The sequence below is a fragment of the Mastomys coucha genome, unplaced genomic scaffold, assembly GCF_008632895.1.
Source record: "Mastomys coucha isolate ucsf_1 unplaced genomic scaffold, UCSF_Mcou_1 pScaffold15, whole genome shotgun sequence".
In the NCBI taxonomy this organism is placed as follows: Eukaryota; Metazoa; Chordata; class Mammalia; order Rodentia; family Muridae; genus Mastomys; species Mastomys coucha.
The window spans coordinates 110,725,366-110,741,747 of record NW_022196897.1 but is presented as its reverse complement, the minus strand read 5'-3'; the positions used below and the strand labels follow the sequence as shown (position 1 = coordinate 110,741,747).

The window sequence follows — 16,382 nt, the reverse complement described above, 5'->3', positions numbered from 1 at the left end:
TATAGAAAACTTGTGCCTACCCGTAGCATGTGACGCGGATATTAGATATCTTAGAGATTTTACCTCCACGAACAAACCCGTTTGTTGCTATTGCAGAAGTTGACAACCCAGTGATAGAGGTTACCATGGTGGAAAGGAGAATTATAAGAACTCCAAGACCTGTTAGCAATGAAAGACAGAAGGTATTACATTTCGCTCTTCTTCCTTGGACCCCCTACGCCTGCCAGCTCTGCTGCCGCTAATTTAACTTTTCAGGTCCATGCTTTAGGCCCAATGGGGTTTCTTTGTACAAAGGTAGAGCTGCTGTGCCTGGCATGAAGATCAGGTACAAGAGGCGCTCATTATGATGAAGGGTGGCATCCGAGAGTCAACCCAGTCTAAAGTGCAGCCCTGGAAAGGAAAAGCTGACTTTTGTTGGTGTCCTGGGAGAGAGACTACCCTGGCTGGGAAAGAGAAAACATGACATCTGACCTTCTCTCTTGCCTGGGAGGAACCTGATGGAGAAAGTAGGGGATTTGACAAAGGTTAAATCCTTCTTCATTTGTCTTCATCGCCCCTTTGCCTGGTGAGAGGAAAGGAACCAACTTGTATTACCTTTGAAAACACCCCAGAAAGGTCAGTGGTGAGCTATCGGAGCCTGCGTTGCCTTTACCTTCCACATGAAGATCTGGCTTACAACTTTAATTACCTCCTCTGACATATCCGTTTGTGGCGATAGCAGAGGTGGACAAACCTGTGATGGCTGTCACTGTCACGGCTAAGCCGATGATAATCACACCGAGACCTCAGTTGAGAGAGGAAAAATAAGTGTGATTAAATGGTGGAGCAGCTCATTGGGTCATTTACATAAAAGCAAACAAACCTATGTAGTCATTGAAAGACCGCATTTGAATTTAACAAGCTGACCATGGACTAAGAGAGTCAAGATTTGGAATGTTCAGAACTCTGTTGCCCCCGAGTGAACAATTCCATTCAGGCAAAATGTAGGATGAACCTGATCTTTGATGAAGTTCTACACAGCCTCCAGCTGTTAGTGTAAATGAAGGTTATACTAACTTTCCAGGTAAATGGCTTCATTAGCAAACTGTTCATTAGGTAGCTGGGTAAGTCAGACAGAACCAAATTTAGCTACATTCACTTATTTGCTGTGTGACATCAGAATTTACTCATTTTCTGACACCCAAATGGCAGGTAAATTACTGAGTGGATATGTGAAATCCCTGTCATGGTGTACGAAGGGCAGTACTCACAGAGGTTATTCTGTCAGCGTACCCACTGCACTCATAAAGGCTAGTGTTTATGAAAAGTCTCCTGCATGTTTAGCTATGGTTGGCAGTGTGAGAGATGCAAACCACAAATACAGTGGGATGAAAAAACCACCCTAGAGGATACTACGGTTCAGAAGGGCAGCGACTGTGAGGAGAACCCTACAACGTCCAAAATTTTTAGTTTCAAGAAAAAAACAGCGTGTGTGTGTGTGTGTGTGTGTGTGTGTGTGTGTGTGTGGTGTGTGTGTGTGTGTGTGTATGTGTGTGTGTGTGTCTTTAGGCAGGCATATAACATGCTAGAATATATCACCATAGTATAAGGATTTGTTTTTCTTTTTTTTAAGCTATACAGTGAACATAAAGAGCAGGCACGAGAAAACCTCTCAGCTTTCCTATGTGCCCAGGTGGGCACATGCATGTGTGAATGGGTTCCTGCTCCCATTATCTAGAAGAACTGACATCACCCGCAGAGACAAGTGCAAACACTTGTCAGCCCGCAGAAGGTTCCACAGGAATCCAGCAAGCCTTCCTGACCAGTCCTTTTCTTCTAGCAAACTGCTCTACCCACACTGGTCCAGCCTAGAAACTCAAATTCCCTTCTCTTTGTCAAGCGTTCTAAGCATTCCTTTGAATCACCACCACCACGGTGTTCTCCCATGTATGTGCACAATACATTAATAAACATGTTTTCTTGTTAGCCTAACAGTCTGGCAGTCTAATGCGTGAGACCTCAGGGAACGAACCCAAGATGGACAGAAGGAAACTTGCCCCCTCTCTGCCATAACAGCCTGTCCAAAGCAGCTCATACGGAAGCCAGGGAGAAGGTTCTGGGGAGCTCAGCAGCTCTGTCCAGAGTGTTTTGCTCTGTGCTGTTTTCTCCCACACATAAAGCAGGCCTTCCTACTTCACCGCACCCCTGCCGTAGACCCTCAGAAAGGGTTGGAAGAAACAGTCATACTAAGTGTTTTGTGTTCTAGCGACACTGGGAGGAGCACCGCTTCTCTTGTCCTGTGTGACCTCAGGTGCTGGTGCCATGAAATGTAAGTTATTCCCAGGCACTGCACGTTCTTTTACTTTTCAGATGTTGGGGAATGGATATTTGACACACTCTAGACACTGTACAGGCCCACAAGCTCGCATCGCATGCCGTTACTCCCAGGCTAACTCCATTAGTTTCCCATCTTTGTCTCCTGAGCGATCCCTGCCTCACCCTACTGTGCTGCATACATGTCTGCAAATGGTTTGATCACCACTTTCTATCTAAAAACAGTGAGAAGCTTGCTTCTTTCTCACAATTCAACAAACAAAACAAAAATTCCTAGGGTGAAAGTAGCTGAAAGAGCTTTTGGTGTGTTGGTTCCTCAGAACGTGGCCCTTGCGTGACCCACTGCAGGGAGTGCTGGAAATGCCTATTTAAAATGCCCACATTTGCTGGGCTCAGAGCTTTGGAAGTGATCCCCAGGCTTCTACAGTCTTCTTTTCCACTCTTAGATAACTCTTGCTCATCCTGTTGCAAGATGAGAGTTTAGCATTAGCCCATCTCAACTTGTATCTGCCCATTCAGCAAGAATTTTTAGCTGTATCTTCAAATACTTGATCGGGGGGAGAATTAACTCATTTTCCTATGTTTTTGCTTGCAAAGTAAAACTTAAGAGAGTGTGAGTGACTTGCTCTGGGTCACATACATGTTTCACACCCAGCTTCCCTGCTTAATGATTAAGTTAACTGGAGATGATGCTGCCCCAGTAAGGTGTCCAGCAGAGAGGAACAAGTTGCCAGCATCAGCATCTCAGTCTATCACGTGTGTTTAGGAATTGGGCAGCCCAGGCTCAGAGTCCCACAATGGCTGCCTGTGGGCTGTAACTACTATCACCAGATTCTACCTGATGTATCTCCTGGGTCCAGGCTTGAAAATACATTGTTTTCCCTCCCCCTAAACTATGCCTAAAGCACAAAGAAAATACTTGTATTTGTGTCTTTTCTTCTCTAATATAAAGAGAAGTAAGCTGAACGCAGCGTCACCTGGACATTTCCCTGGCAAAGGGCATGTGTTTGTGTTTGTGTGTGTCTGTGTCTGTGTGTGTGTCTGTGTCTGTGTGTGTGTGTGTGTGTGTGTGTGTCTGTATAAGCTGCCACTTCAAATGGTACCAGAGATTGAGCCTTAAAGAGCAGGAAGCGCAATAAGAAGACTCCCTCCTGAGAAGAGCTTTCCAATACAACAGTCTTGAACTCAAAGATGCTGACATTGGGAAAGTGCCAGATGAAGAGCTGGAAAGTTTTGGCAAAAATGAATGAGGCCTCTGAAGGAGGATATAAATTCAATCCAAACCCTAGAGAGGAATATCTGCAACAGTGAGCATGGAAGTCAGCAAAATGTGTGAGAAAACCAGCGCCACAGAAACCCAAATAGGACCAAATGTTGACTCAACCCAGTTTGCTTAGGTTTAGAACTATGTAAGTTGATAAGAATTTTGGCTACTCACTAATTTCTGTTCTGAGACTTCAAAGAGCATGAGAAAGAACAACACGAATGACTCCAACCAAGGGAAAACCCAACGCACACCATTAGGTTAGAGTGAACTCTACTGACTTGTATGGGTGATTCAACTACACAAATGAAACAATTTTTGTTTAGATACGCTAGTGTCTAAAACTGAAGCAAATTGCTTAGCAAAGAGAGGATCCTTTATGCCTTTGTAATAAATGTAAAACTGGGTTGGCTGTGAAGAATAGAGTAAGATCTGATTAAAGTTCAGATTGTTGCTCAAACATATGGGTGTTAAATACATACATTAGAAAGCATTACTCTTGCCGTTGGCTGTCTGTACTCACACCTCCACACAAAGAACTGTGCCTTGATGATCTCAATAAGTTACTAAACTGCCCTTAAAAACCTAATTTTGCATGAAGCCCTGGAGCAAAGCCTTGGCAATATTAAGCTGCAGCTTTTCCATGGAACGGCATATACTTATTTTGGACCCCGCGGCTGTAGGCATTCATTTGCTACGCATCATCAAACCAGCAAGCAGCCTTTTTGTCAGGAACATAGCAGCTGCTGAACAAGAAACATGGAAAAAAACCGATGGAGCTGGCTCAGTGCTCCCTGTTAGAGCAGAGCCTTCCTGCTCCAGTTGTCAGCTGGTGGTTCAAAGGGCATGTTGAAGGAGGTGGATAACACCACGTACTTTTCATACACGAATTGAGATATCTTCCTGAGCAGCATGAAGGCACAGCTGAGCTTCTGGGTTCTCCATATCAATATTCCCTCTGAGTCTCTCCTCAAAACTCAAGCCAAGTGTTCTCACACTTGTAGAACGTAACACTGCTGATTATCACAGTAAATTAGGAAATTTGGTAAAACTCAAGTAATCTTTCTAAATAAATTTTATATTTTTAATAAATAATCTATACAACTGAACATTTTCATTGGAATGTAATTAAAAAGTATTAAGTCATCATTCCTAGAATAATATGACTTTTTTTCTATTCAGAAAAAAATGTGAGGGCTGGTGAGATGGCTCATCCAGTAAGAGCAGTGACTGCTCTTCTGAAGGTCCTGAGTTCAAATCCCAGCAACCACATGGTGGCTCACAACCATCTATAAGGAGGAAAAAATGTGGTTACCTACATTGTAAGTTATCATTTACAATGACTGAGATCATTTCAACTATCATTTTAAGTTTATAGTTGGGAATATTTTGAGAATTTGCTTTGTGCTGCTTGTGTGTGGCAGTAATACAGTTATTTTCTTTATAAAATGTTCTATAATGCAGCACTTTCTTAATCAGGGCACATATGTATTTGTATATACATCTTTACCAGTTTATCACCAGTGCTTTTTGTTTAGTGAAGTTTTGCCAGTCTTTATAAGCAGGTTAATCTGAGGCAAATAAAATGCAAATATCATATATCCCAACGTGTGACAATAGTTATTTGAAATGAATATGCTTTACCCACTCACATGCTTGAAACTCTATAGAAAGCTAGAACTAGTCATTTGACTATTCACTCACTGGGAAAACTGGAAAATTCCACTCTCATAGGAGTTAGTGCCCCCATCTCTCCTCCCTGACATTGTCAGAGGCAGAAAAAAAAGTGCTCAAGTGTAAATGACTTCTGTGACCTTCATCTTCTGCAGCATTAAAGGTAAACCAAGTTGGTTATTAAGCTTGCAATTTACATAAAAAATATTTAGGAGGGAAAATTGCTCACCAATTCCCGCTTCTCCTACAATCCAGGAGAGACGAATGAAGAGCATGACTCCCCAGATGTTCAGCATGCATCGCACCTGTGGATGAAAGTGAGAATTGAAAGTGGTCTAGTCCCAAGCCTAACTAACCTTCATAGTAACTCTGGTGTCCAGGGATGGCTGGTGAACCCTGTGGGATCACCTAATTAGGGGATGCCTCTCAGTGTAAACAGAATCATAGGGGCTGGATCTTGGTGTGAACAGGATCCTAGGGCATGGTCCTTAGTTTAAATAGGATCCTAGGGCATACATGGCTCTCAGTGTGAACAGGATCCTAGGGGTAGCTCTCAGTGTGAACAGGATCCCAGGGCATGGCTCTCAGCGTAAATAGGATACTGGGGCATGCATGGCTCTTAGTGTGAACAGGATCCTAGGGGTCGATCTCAGTGTGAACAGAATCCTAGGGCATGGCTCTCAGTGTAAATAAGATACTAGGGCATGCATGGCTCTCAGTGTGAACAGGATCCTAGGGCATGGCTCTCAGTGTAAGCACAGGACTTTGCTCACCAGCACACCTTTCACCCATCCAAACTTTACAACACCGGCCATGTCTTCTTCTTTGTTTTCTGCTTGCTCATCTCCAGGCATCCCATCTCCATTAGCAACCCTGTCAGCTGAGCCAGGGGCCACAGTCACATTCTGCATTTTTACAGAAAACAAAACAAAACATAGTAGTGGATCAACAAACTGTTTCTGAAATCTTTCAAAGCCAAATCAAAACAATAGCCACAAAACTCTGGGGGGGCGGGGAAGGATTTTAATAACCTCAGCAAATACTTTTGTTGTTATTGTATCTTACCCTGGGAGTTAATGGTTTCCCTTTGTGAGTTATTTCCAGCCATGGCTAAGGCTGAAGGATGATAGAAAGAATGGGGGTCATCCAGCCACTAACAATACAAAAGTGGTCAGATTTCAAAGAATTTAAAATGCAAAAAGATAAACAAGACAATGGAGTCAAGGGAGAAAAGCTACGATGAAAGAGAAAAATCTTCAGGTGAAATAGCTTAGGTTTAGACAGAGATAATCAGATTGCAAAATTCTTGTAGGAAATTGTATTGCCGATATTTGAAGTGTAAAGGTGTGTTGGCAGTCATGGTTTATCACTTTGTAGACAGGGTTGCCATCACAAGGGGTTTTAGATTATACTTCACTCAGTTGAGTCTGTACAAAACATTACCATTCAAGCTTATAGTCAGCATAAAGTACCAGGAAAGTTTTATAGAAGCTTTTTTTATACTAAATATTTAAAAGTCAATGTGCATTTTCCATTGACAGCACATCTTGGCTTAGACTAGCCTCATTTCCAGTGGTCAGTAGCTAGGGGTAATGCATGGGCTACCTCAACAGAGCTTATACAGTACAGTCAGTTTCTCATGAAAGCATCAGGGACTTTTCCCACATCAGGTAAAAAGGGTCTTTCTTTTAATAAATTCTAGAAACATAAAACAGCTAGCAGTTACCTGCAAATTTTACTTTCAGTTGTGTGTGTTGTGTGTGTGTGTCTATATTGCTGATGTGTATGAACGAGATACATGTTTGCCTTTGTGTATGCATATGTGTATGTACTTGCATATAGAATGTAGGTGTCTGAGAATGTATGATGTATGCATTTGTGTCATGTGAATATGATGTTGGCACATGTGTGTGTGTATGTGTGAGTGCAAGTGTATGAAGATGTATGAAGCGTGAGTTTGTGTTGGATATTATATATGTGCGTATGCGCATGTGTTTGTGTGTATGATGCAGACAAGAACTAGTTGAGGCATCTGTATCAAGGTCAAATGACAAGCTTGGGTGTTGGTCCTTGCCTTCTATCTTGATTGAAACTGGGTTTCTTTGTTGTTCTATGTGACTGGCCTCAGAGTACTTGAAGAGGCAGTCTCCTGTTTCCAACTCTCTCTCTTGCTAGTTGGACTCAGCCCTGCACACCCACACCAGGTAATGCCACAAATGCTTTCTACCTGGAGTCATGTCCCAGCAACAGCTCTTGTTTCCCATGACTAAAACTTATCTTCAAAAGCATGAAAATTATGACTGTGCTAATATGAGTGAAGGAACTGTCTGGTTAGAGAACTCATTTCTTCAACTTAGATGTAGACTCTACCTTTATGATTACCAGTATTCTAGCTAATCGCTATTCCTACAGCTAGGGTCACATGAGAAAGCCTTAGTCATTTGCCCTTTTAGACATGGTTTTGGGAATGAAACCTACACTTTCTGGTAAAACCTGGGAGATTGCTGTGCTCCCCGATGAACCCCAGTGGCGACTCTGACCCTTAGATTTGGAGGATGAGAGCATTAATAATGGCAAAAACCTATAAAGTCGTATAAAGAATAAATTGTATATTTAAAATTCTCCATTAGATGAAGTTTTTTTTTCCCTTGGTGAACACCATTTCTGATTATAGTTCTATGGTTCTTTGATCCATCACTTGGACTTCAGAAAACCAAGAGAACATTGTCTGAGTGTAGCGGAGAAACCACCACACGCAGAAGTCACTAGAGCAGTGAGTTTCTAAATTATCCAAAAGCAGAGTCAATGTAGGACCAGCAACTCTTTTCATAGATATACGAGACTTGCTAGTGTTTTGAAGTTTTAAGTATATTTATGTCAAGGCCAGTGACCTTGAATTTTTATGACCATATTTCCTTTTGTGACTAATGTTTCATAGTAAATTTACAAGTGCCAATGCCATTTTCTTGGCTGACTGCAATACATAGGAGCAGAAAGGTTCTGTACCTTAGCAACTACACATGGAATCTAATTTTTCATGATATTAATCCAGGGCATGTCCTACAGCAATCTTTTTTTGCTTTCTTAGAAAGTAGACATGAGAACACACCAAAGATTTTTTTTTTTAATATTACCTAGAAGTAGTTTAAGACAGAATCACCTTTTACGTGGTAAAGTAAATCTTTGTTTTACATTTTGATAAATGCTCTCTTTGTACACCAGAACAAAAGCAAATTCAATGTTTCATCCAAATATGGAATGTGATTGAGTTGAGGTTTGTGGGGACCGGAAGGTGGCTAAGCTCTGCCTGGGGTTCACAGAACTCTGGATGCTGTTAATGTCTCACGGATGCAAAGTTCTGGGATTGTATATTCCGCGGTTTTTTCTTTCTTTACAATTTGAATTAATTTGCTTCTTTGCCCTCCAAAAATGAAGATCCTTAATCCCTCATAGATGCATTTTTAATGCTACGGAATGATAATCCATTTCTATTTGTGTATTACAGATTCAGAGAAGAGAAAATAAAGGGTATTTAAAGAGAAAGGAAGACTAGTTGATACAAGACTTCTCTCTCCCAATACAAAAAAAAGTAATGCAGCTTCAATCGCATACAATCTAAATCCAAATAAAAATAAATAAAAACCTAGAGGGAGCAGAAAGCAGAGTTCTTTATTTTTGGTTTTGTTTTGTTTTTGAGGTTTTCGAGACAGGGTTTCTCTGTATAGCTCTGATTGTCCTGGAACTCACTCTGTAGACTAGGCTAGCCGGGAACACAGAAATCCACCTGCCTCTGCCTCCCAAGTGCTGGGGTTAAAGGCGTGCGCCACCACCGCCCGGCAGCAGAGTTCTTTTTATGGGGTAAAACTGCAAGATTAATCCTTATCAGATGCCGGGTAATCACTATGCTTTCTTTGATGTGGGGAGATTCTCAAGGTCTAGCCTATGATGAAAAGAGCAGAGCGCAAAACAGTTTCAATGCCTTAGTCTTATTTTGTCCACTCCAAAAATGTTAAGGCATCTCAAACAGCTTGTCAAAGGCAGCTCCGACCAGCGCACTGAAACACTCTTGCTTCTGAGATGACCCCCCCCCCCCAGTGTAAAGATCACCATAAACCAGGGGTTTAAAACTTACAGATTAGCTACATTTCTCTCTAGAATGTTGGTCCTAAGAACAATATGCCTTCCACTCAGCTCCAACCGTTTTCCTTAATGGTGCTGGGGACTGAACCTATAGTGTTATACACTCTGGGCAAGCATAGCATCACTAAGCCTTTCGATTGTTTGCTTTATTTTTAAATTTGAGCTTTAATTCTAAGGCAAGGTCTTATCGGGTAGCTCTAGCTGATCCTAATCTCTGTCTGTAACCCACGCAGGCCCTGAACTTTTACTTCTCCATTCTCATTTTACCCATTAGGACAACCCTGGTCATAATTTTCTGACTCGGAAATCATGACCTGAACAACCAGGCCCTGCTTCTAGTTTCTTCTTAATGAAGGCTAAAGTATTATTTTTCTATGTTGTAAATTGTGGGAATGGATGAATGAGCATTTAAATTTTTTATTACTTTTAACGAAGGGGGCAGCTCTACAAGTTAAGTGTAGTGTACACAACTAGGTGGGGTAGAATTTCACGAGTTTTTCTGGGCATTTTTTGTTTCTTTTTTACTTCTTCAGACAATCAGAAGCTCCTTGTGAACGTTTAACTTCTCTTTCTGGCCTTCCAGAACTTAGACCCATCATGTTGTGTCCCTCTCTCCATACACTGTTTCATTCCTGTCCTCTCTTCCTGTCCCTTCCAGTCTCCTTTCCTTCTCCTCATTTAGAGAAAGTAACTGGTGCTGGGAGAGCTCAGCAGTTAAGAGCACTGACTGCTCTTCCAGAGGTCCTGAGTTCAAATCTCAGCAACCACATGGTGGCTTACAACCATCTATAATGAGATATGATGCCCTCTTCTGGAGTGTCTGAAGACAGCTACAGTGTACTTATATATAATAACTAAATAAAATCTTTAAAAAAAAATAAGAAAGAAAGAAACTGACCAGCAGTTTCAAACTGTCCCCTCCCCCCCCCCAAAAAAAACCCTCCATGGAAGCTGACACTGAATAGCCATGATGCCCAAAGTCTAAGGTTAGCACCTTGCTACCGATGCAGCTCATTGGACAGACGTTTGTGGGTGAGGGTATAAGAGTGGACTGAGAGCACGCTCCCTCCGGAAGTCCTAGTAGAGAGTGGCCCTCCTGCAGCTCAGAGAGTAAATTTTGGAGATGTTTTTCCTTTGGAAAGAAGGTGAGAAGAAACTAAAGGAAGAGCCAGTGCCTTTACCAGAATCATTCTTGAGAGAACCAGTCCTGAGCCCAGTTTGGGGGCGATAGGAGACGGTTTAACTTTGTTTTGCCACCCCCAACCCCTACTCTCTAAGACCAAGTTTCTCTGTGTAGCCCTGCCTGTTCAGGAACTCACTCTGTAGACCACACTTACCTCAAACTCTGAGATCCTCCAGCCTCTCCCCCCAGAGTGCTGGGATTCAAAGTGTGAGCAACCACAGCCTGCTTTTCTTAACTTTTAAGAACCAAAATGGATAAATGAATAAATGACTGATTATGAAATAAATTGTGCATTCTTCACTCCCCTGAAAGCTCGGCTGTAAGTAAACAAACATTTGAAACTTAATACTCAATTATCTTCCCAGAGAGTAACCATGTTCCACAAAGTGATATTCAGGGCTGGGGAGATGGCTCAGTGGGTAAAGTATTTGCTGGTAAATGTGAGGGCCAGAGTTTGCATCTCCTGCTGTCACATAAAAAGGTTGATATGGTGCCCCACCTGTGCTTTCAGTAATGAGGAAATGGAGATGGGAAGTCTCCAGAGGAAACTGGCTAGCTACACTAACTGAACCGGTAAGCTTGGGATTCAAGTGAGAGAGCCTGCCTCAATGCATAAGGTGAAGAAACTGAGGACTCTGATCATCATTCATTGACTTACAGACACACCTGCAAATGCACATGCAGGCACATGCAAATAGGCACACATGTACAGCACCACACAGAGAGACATACAAAAAGGAATGTTGTTCATTACAAGCTGTCAGAGAGGCTGGATCTGTCAACATATCTCCAAAGAAGTCACAGAAGAAATCTAAACTTCTAAATGATGAGGTATAGATTAGAGTCTTTCAGAGACTTTGGAACACTTTTGCGTTCTTTAAACAGGAAGCTTGGCCACTGGCCACTTCTGTGCTTCGGGGCTTAAATTTAGAAGAGCCAGGAGTCTCAGGGAAAGGTATGAAGAGGAGGGACCCAAGGACTGAATCTTATGCAATTCCGATCTTTCTTTTAAAAATAGAAAACTAGTCATAACTCTGCCTCAGCTTCCAGAGTAGCTGTGTCTTAAGGCCACACCATGGCTAGACTACAGGCTGGCCCCCACAATGTGGGCTACGAAAGCACAGTGGTTTGTTTAAGGATTGCCGCGCAGTCTTTAACACTAATCTGGAAACAGCGTAGGATTCAGTGTGGCACAGTCAGCCTAATGTGCCTTGAGTATCCTTACTGCAAACACCATAGGATACATTGCCCAACTCCCCGAGTTCAGTGTGCACTTCTTTCCCAAGTCAGTAAACATTTGCAAAGCGCCTGTACAGTTTCTGTTTCTTGGGAACCAGAGACAGTCGCCAGGACACCAGGAGTGAGGGTGTGGACCAGCCCTCTTCGTTTGACCACTGCTTGGGCAGTGTTTTTACCCCGAAGGAATAGCATAGAAGGATGCTTACCTTAGCCAGCTGCTCGTGGATCTCTAGCAGGCTGGGCCGGTTGACCTTGGGCCCGCTCACACTGCCTGTGTTGCGATAGTACTCAATCTTGGGGACGGCGTCCATGGTGTTGTGGCCAAAGGTTTGTAGGTAGTATGTGTTGGTGTGAGAGTCGTAGGCGTGAAACGTGGTGTCTGTTTTAGCAGTCTCTCCAGTTTGTAGAAAATTGTCATAGCACTCCTGATTCCCAGGCCTAAAGCTGATTCTCAGTCTGTTCTGGGCTTCGTCCCCGAAAGAGGTCTCTTCATAATGTGGGGGGTCTGCGCTGTCACTCACGGCTGCAGCACTACTATGGCCCTCATTTATGACATGGACCTGAAAACGACTGGTGCTACTGGGCACTGAGCTGGAAGGGATGTTGACTGACATCTTCCAAAATCTACTTTGGAACTACCTATTTTATAGTGGTTGTTGTGTTAATCTGTGTATTTCTGCTTCAAAATAGACAATAGTATGGTTATAATACGGAGCGCTTGGCTTTGGTTTTAGATGACCCGCTAGCTAGATTCCTGGTGTATTGTTGATGTGTGGTCTCCCATGTAATCTTCCAAATGATCCTCAAAGCTGCTATTAAGAAAGAAACTTGTATTTGTTCCAGGCAATGCAAACATACTTAAGAAGGGCTGTGTGGTTTGAGCTATAGTCTTCCTTCATAAGATGTACAATTTGAAGCTTGTTTCACTAAAAATTTCTTGTCCTGGAACCCTGGCTACCTGAGCAAGGAAACTAACAAGTAGCAAGGGACAGAAATTCCAGTGAAGTCACTAGCATGTGACTGTTGGTCATGTTTGCTTGGAAGTCACTGGGACATTTAGAAAGCATGTTAGTAATTGAGGACAGTAAGAGAGTTCCCCGAGAGTCTAACTGCCGCGTTGCAAAGCATTTTACATTAAGAGTGTGACCCTCCACTGTCTGATACACAAAAACTTTGAAAAGTATATTTTGCTAGTTATTAAAAAATCCACACATCATCAATGATAAATTTGACCCAGAAAAACTTTTGTCTGTGTAACATGTAAAAAGTTATAATTTAGAATATGGAATTAAAACAAACAAAAACACCAAAACCCAAAAACTAAGTCTCTTAAGATGATGTTCTGTGAATTTTAAGATTTTTTTTTTTTAGTAGCCTCTGAAACATTTCATTTGCTCACATATTTTTCATAAATGCTGTTATGGAAACCTTAAAAAATGAGTGTTTGAGATATGAAAATAAGTCACAGCTCTCAGTAAAGGCTTATGTTCTACTGACTCCTTTTAATGCAATGTTTTATGAGTTCAATAAACCACCCGATAATTTTCACAATTCTACAGTATGTGCTAACCTTAAATACTGTCTTTGGAGTAATATTTTTTTGTAAGTACCTTAAAATTTGATTTTTTTCCCAAAGAAAACTAGAAAATGAAAACAATATTAACAAAAGTTTGGCTCTTGCACAGTAATTTAAGGCATTTCTTTGGATAAAACAACAAACAAACCAACAAACATACATAATTTAAACTCTTAAATAATCTTTTCTGGTGAAATTATCAGCATAGCCCACATCTCTTAGCTTTTTAGGACATTTAACTTCTCACAGTCCCTGTCGCCTTCAGTCCAGCCCTCAGGCTCTGTGTTTCCACATAGTATGAAGTGACACTTACCTGCCCCTCCAGCAACCTTCTTCTGAGGAAGTGTAACCCGCATTAGCATCACACAGGCATATATGGGGCCTTAGCTTTCAGCCCACAACCTTAGGCTTCTGCTCATTGGTTAAAAACTTTCTTGAAAGAGATGACTTTTCAGTCATTGGCCTGCAATAGTGGGAGAAGCCCTGCCAGTCATTAGCCCTGAGGAACCGTAAGTACCACATCAACTAGTAACTAGTAGTAAATCATTAATCCTTTTAGACAGTAAACAAAATAAAGTTTCTTTAATTCACAGATTGCACAACAACAAATCCTTCAAAAAATATTGCTTCAGTTGTTTGGGACCAGATAAATTTAGTTCCACGGTCTTTCTCTCTCTCTCTCTCTCTCTCTCTCTCTCTCTCTCTCTCTCTCTTCCCTCTCTCCCCTCCTCTCTCTCTTTCTTTCTCTCTCTCTCTCACATAGTAGGAATTGAGCCCAGGGCCTCACACATTCTAAGTAAGTACTCTACCACTGAGCTTCCCGACCCCATCTCTAACCTGCCTGTGCTGGCCTGAGCTCACTCTGTACTCTCCAGCTAGCCTCACCATCCTCCTGAAGCAGCCTCTGCCACTAGGCATCTTATTCTTGATGAGACCCAGTGACCTCATATTGCTCAGCACAGGAACCAAAGTACCAAGAGATGGTCTCAACATGTGGCTAGGAAATACTACCTGAAATGATTTGACCTTACTTACCTTGCCTCCTCTCTGCATAGGAAGTAAGCAGATTGAGGGTAGAATTAGTGAAGTGTTAAAAAGATTTCTGCCGAGTGTGAAAACCACTTTAAGCTGCTCAGAGTCGAAGCAGGCACCCTTCCCAGTGGTACTGCTAAATGGCTTTTCTGTCTCCTTTTGGAGGAACCATTTTTATCACATCTAGTTTCTGAGATTTGCTCAGAAGACGGTTCGGCTCCAACCTGTGAGCTGGTGATTAAGACAACACATGCAATTCCTCTGTGCAGGCTCTGCCATTGGTTTTCAATCAGCATGATTGAATGAGTCCTCTTTGGGTCTAATAAGAAGCTATTCAAGTGATTTCCAGTTGCCCGGGTGTCTCTGCTGTGGTGTGACGTAGTGATTAAGTGTGAGCTGTGAGTGAAGAATTCTCGATTTCAATTCTGGCCCTGCCACTTCCTGTTTGATGTCCTCGTATGCTAACGAGGATGCAAACAATAACACCAATGTGACTTGCTGAGTTATCTCGAGGCTTTCGCGAGCTAATTTATGCCTGTTTCTGAATAGCACTGGTTTGAACGCAGTGCTTGCTTGTACTTTTTTAACAATATTTATTGTCTATTTGTAACTTTTTGTTTTTTACTCACACTCATGAGTCTGAGACCAACCATTAAAGACAAGGATAGGAATCGCACCTATTAAAATGAAGGGAAAGGTGAGTGCCTTGATACCAAACTGAGCTAATGTTATAAGGTTCCGTCAGAAGTAGAACTATAAAGAGACAGCTGTAACTTGATCTTCTCTCTCTTTTTCTGGTTTTTACAATTATCTGTTTGTGTGTTGGGGTATGAGTGTACACGCCATATGGTATATAGAGAGATCAAAGGACAACCTCAGGGGAGTCTATCCCAGGGTTTAAATTCAAGTGTCAAGTCTGGCAGCAAGTGCCTTTACCCACTGAGCAATCTCACCAGCCCCGATCTTCTCATGAAGACCATTTTAATAGAAGAAATTTATTTCTTCAATAAGGGGTTGCAACTCTCACTGAGAAGAAGAGCATTCTGTATAGGAGGTCAGGTGTCAGATTCTGGTCGGGGGTGTTGGGATACTTGATAGATCAATAGACTGAGATGAGGCTGGGGCCCAAAACAAGTTCTGTTCCCTGTACCAGGACGATTGGCACCATCCATCGTTCACCTGCCTTCAGGAATACCTTATTCATTCTTCAGCCTTTTTCCTCCTCCAGAGGCTGAGAGCGCCTCTGGAGTCAGTCTCTTTTTCTTACGGCATGCCTCTCTGACCTCCGTGGGTATGAATTAGTTTCAGTCTCAGTCTTCCATCAAGCAGACATTTTCATTTGAGGCTCTTATCTCTAACTGGGAAATGATAGCCTCTGTGGTTCATTAGGGGGCTTCAGAGCTTCTAGAGTGGCTGGGAGATAGTCAGGGGATATGGATGAGATGACATCATTCGTGAAGTCAACCTTGGATGGTGAACTTAAGTTGAGCCTTTGAGGCAGGTGGGTAAGGAAACTTAGCTGGAGATACAGAGCCTGTTCTCCCTAACAGGCTCTTGGATGCGGCACTAGGGGCTGATCTGGGTAGGATACTGGCCATCTATTCTTAGAGGCATTAACATTTCTTGAAGTTTCCATATTATATCTCAACTATAATTAACTATTTATAGTTATCACTTCTCACTCTGGAAACACAGAAGATGACCATTCTTCTATCCTCAACCCCCAAGAGTAAGATGCACAAATGAAAAATAAAAGCCATGGATCAAGTACTTTCTGTCAGTAGGATGCTGGGAGTGGTAGTGTGTTGGGAGTTGATGACCGGAAATGGTGCATTTCTTATGATCTTGTCTCGCCTCTCTCTCTTTCTCCTCCTCTCTCTCTCCTTCTCTCTCTCTTCCTTTCTCTCTTTCTCTCTCTCTCCTTCTCTCTCTTTCTCTCTCTTTCCTCTATCTTATTTTTC

General features: G+C 42.2%; 1 protein-coding gene across 3 annotated transcripts in view; it reads right to left on the bottom strand.

Annotated features, from left to right (window-relative positions):
• Nucleotides 1-13,736, bottom strand: part of Slc12a1 (solute carrier family 12 member 1) — a 79,586-nt gene extending 65,850 nt beyond the window's left edge. The window contains exons 1-5 of one of the 3 annotated variants that reach the window (XM_031373641.1): nt 13,707-13,736; nt 12,020-12,622; nt 6,025-6,156; nt 5,481-5,556; nt 64-159 (exon numbers count right to left, since the gene is read on the bottom strand). In XM_031373641.1, the coding sequence (XP_031229501.1) occupies nt 64-159; nt 5,481-5,556; nt 6,025-6,156; nt 12,020-12,427 (712 nt within the window). In that variant the 5' untranslated portion in view covers nt 12,428-12,622; nt 13,707-13,736. Of the gene's footprint in view, nt 1-63; nt 160-688; nt 785-5,480; nt 5,557-6,024; nt 6,157-12,019; nt 12,623-13,706 lie in introns of those variants that run through there. The other 2 variants (XM_031373642.1, XM_031373643.1) reach the window with 2 other exon arrangements.
• Nucleotides 13,737-16,382: the final 2,646 nt, after the last annotated feature.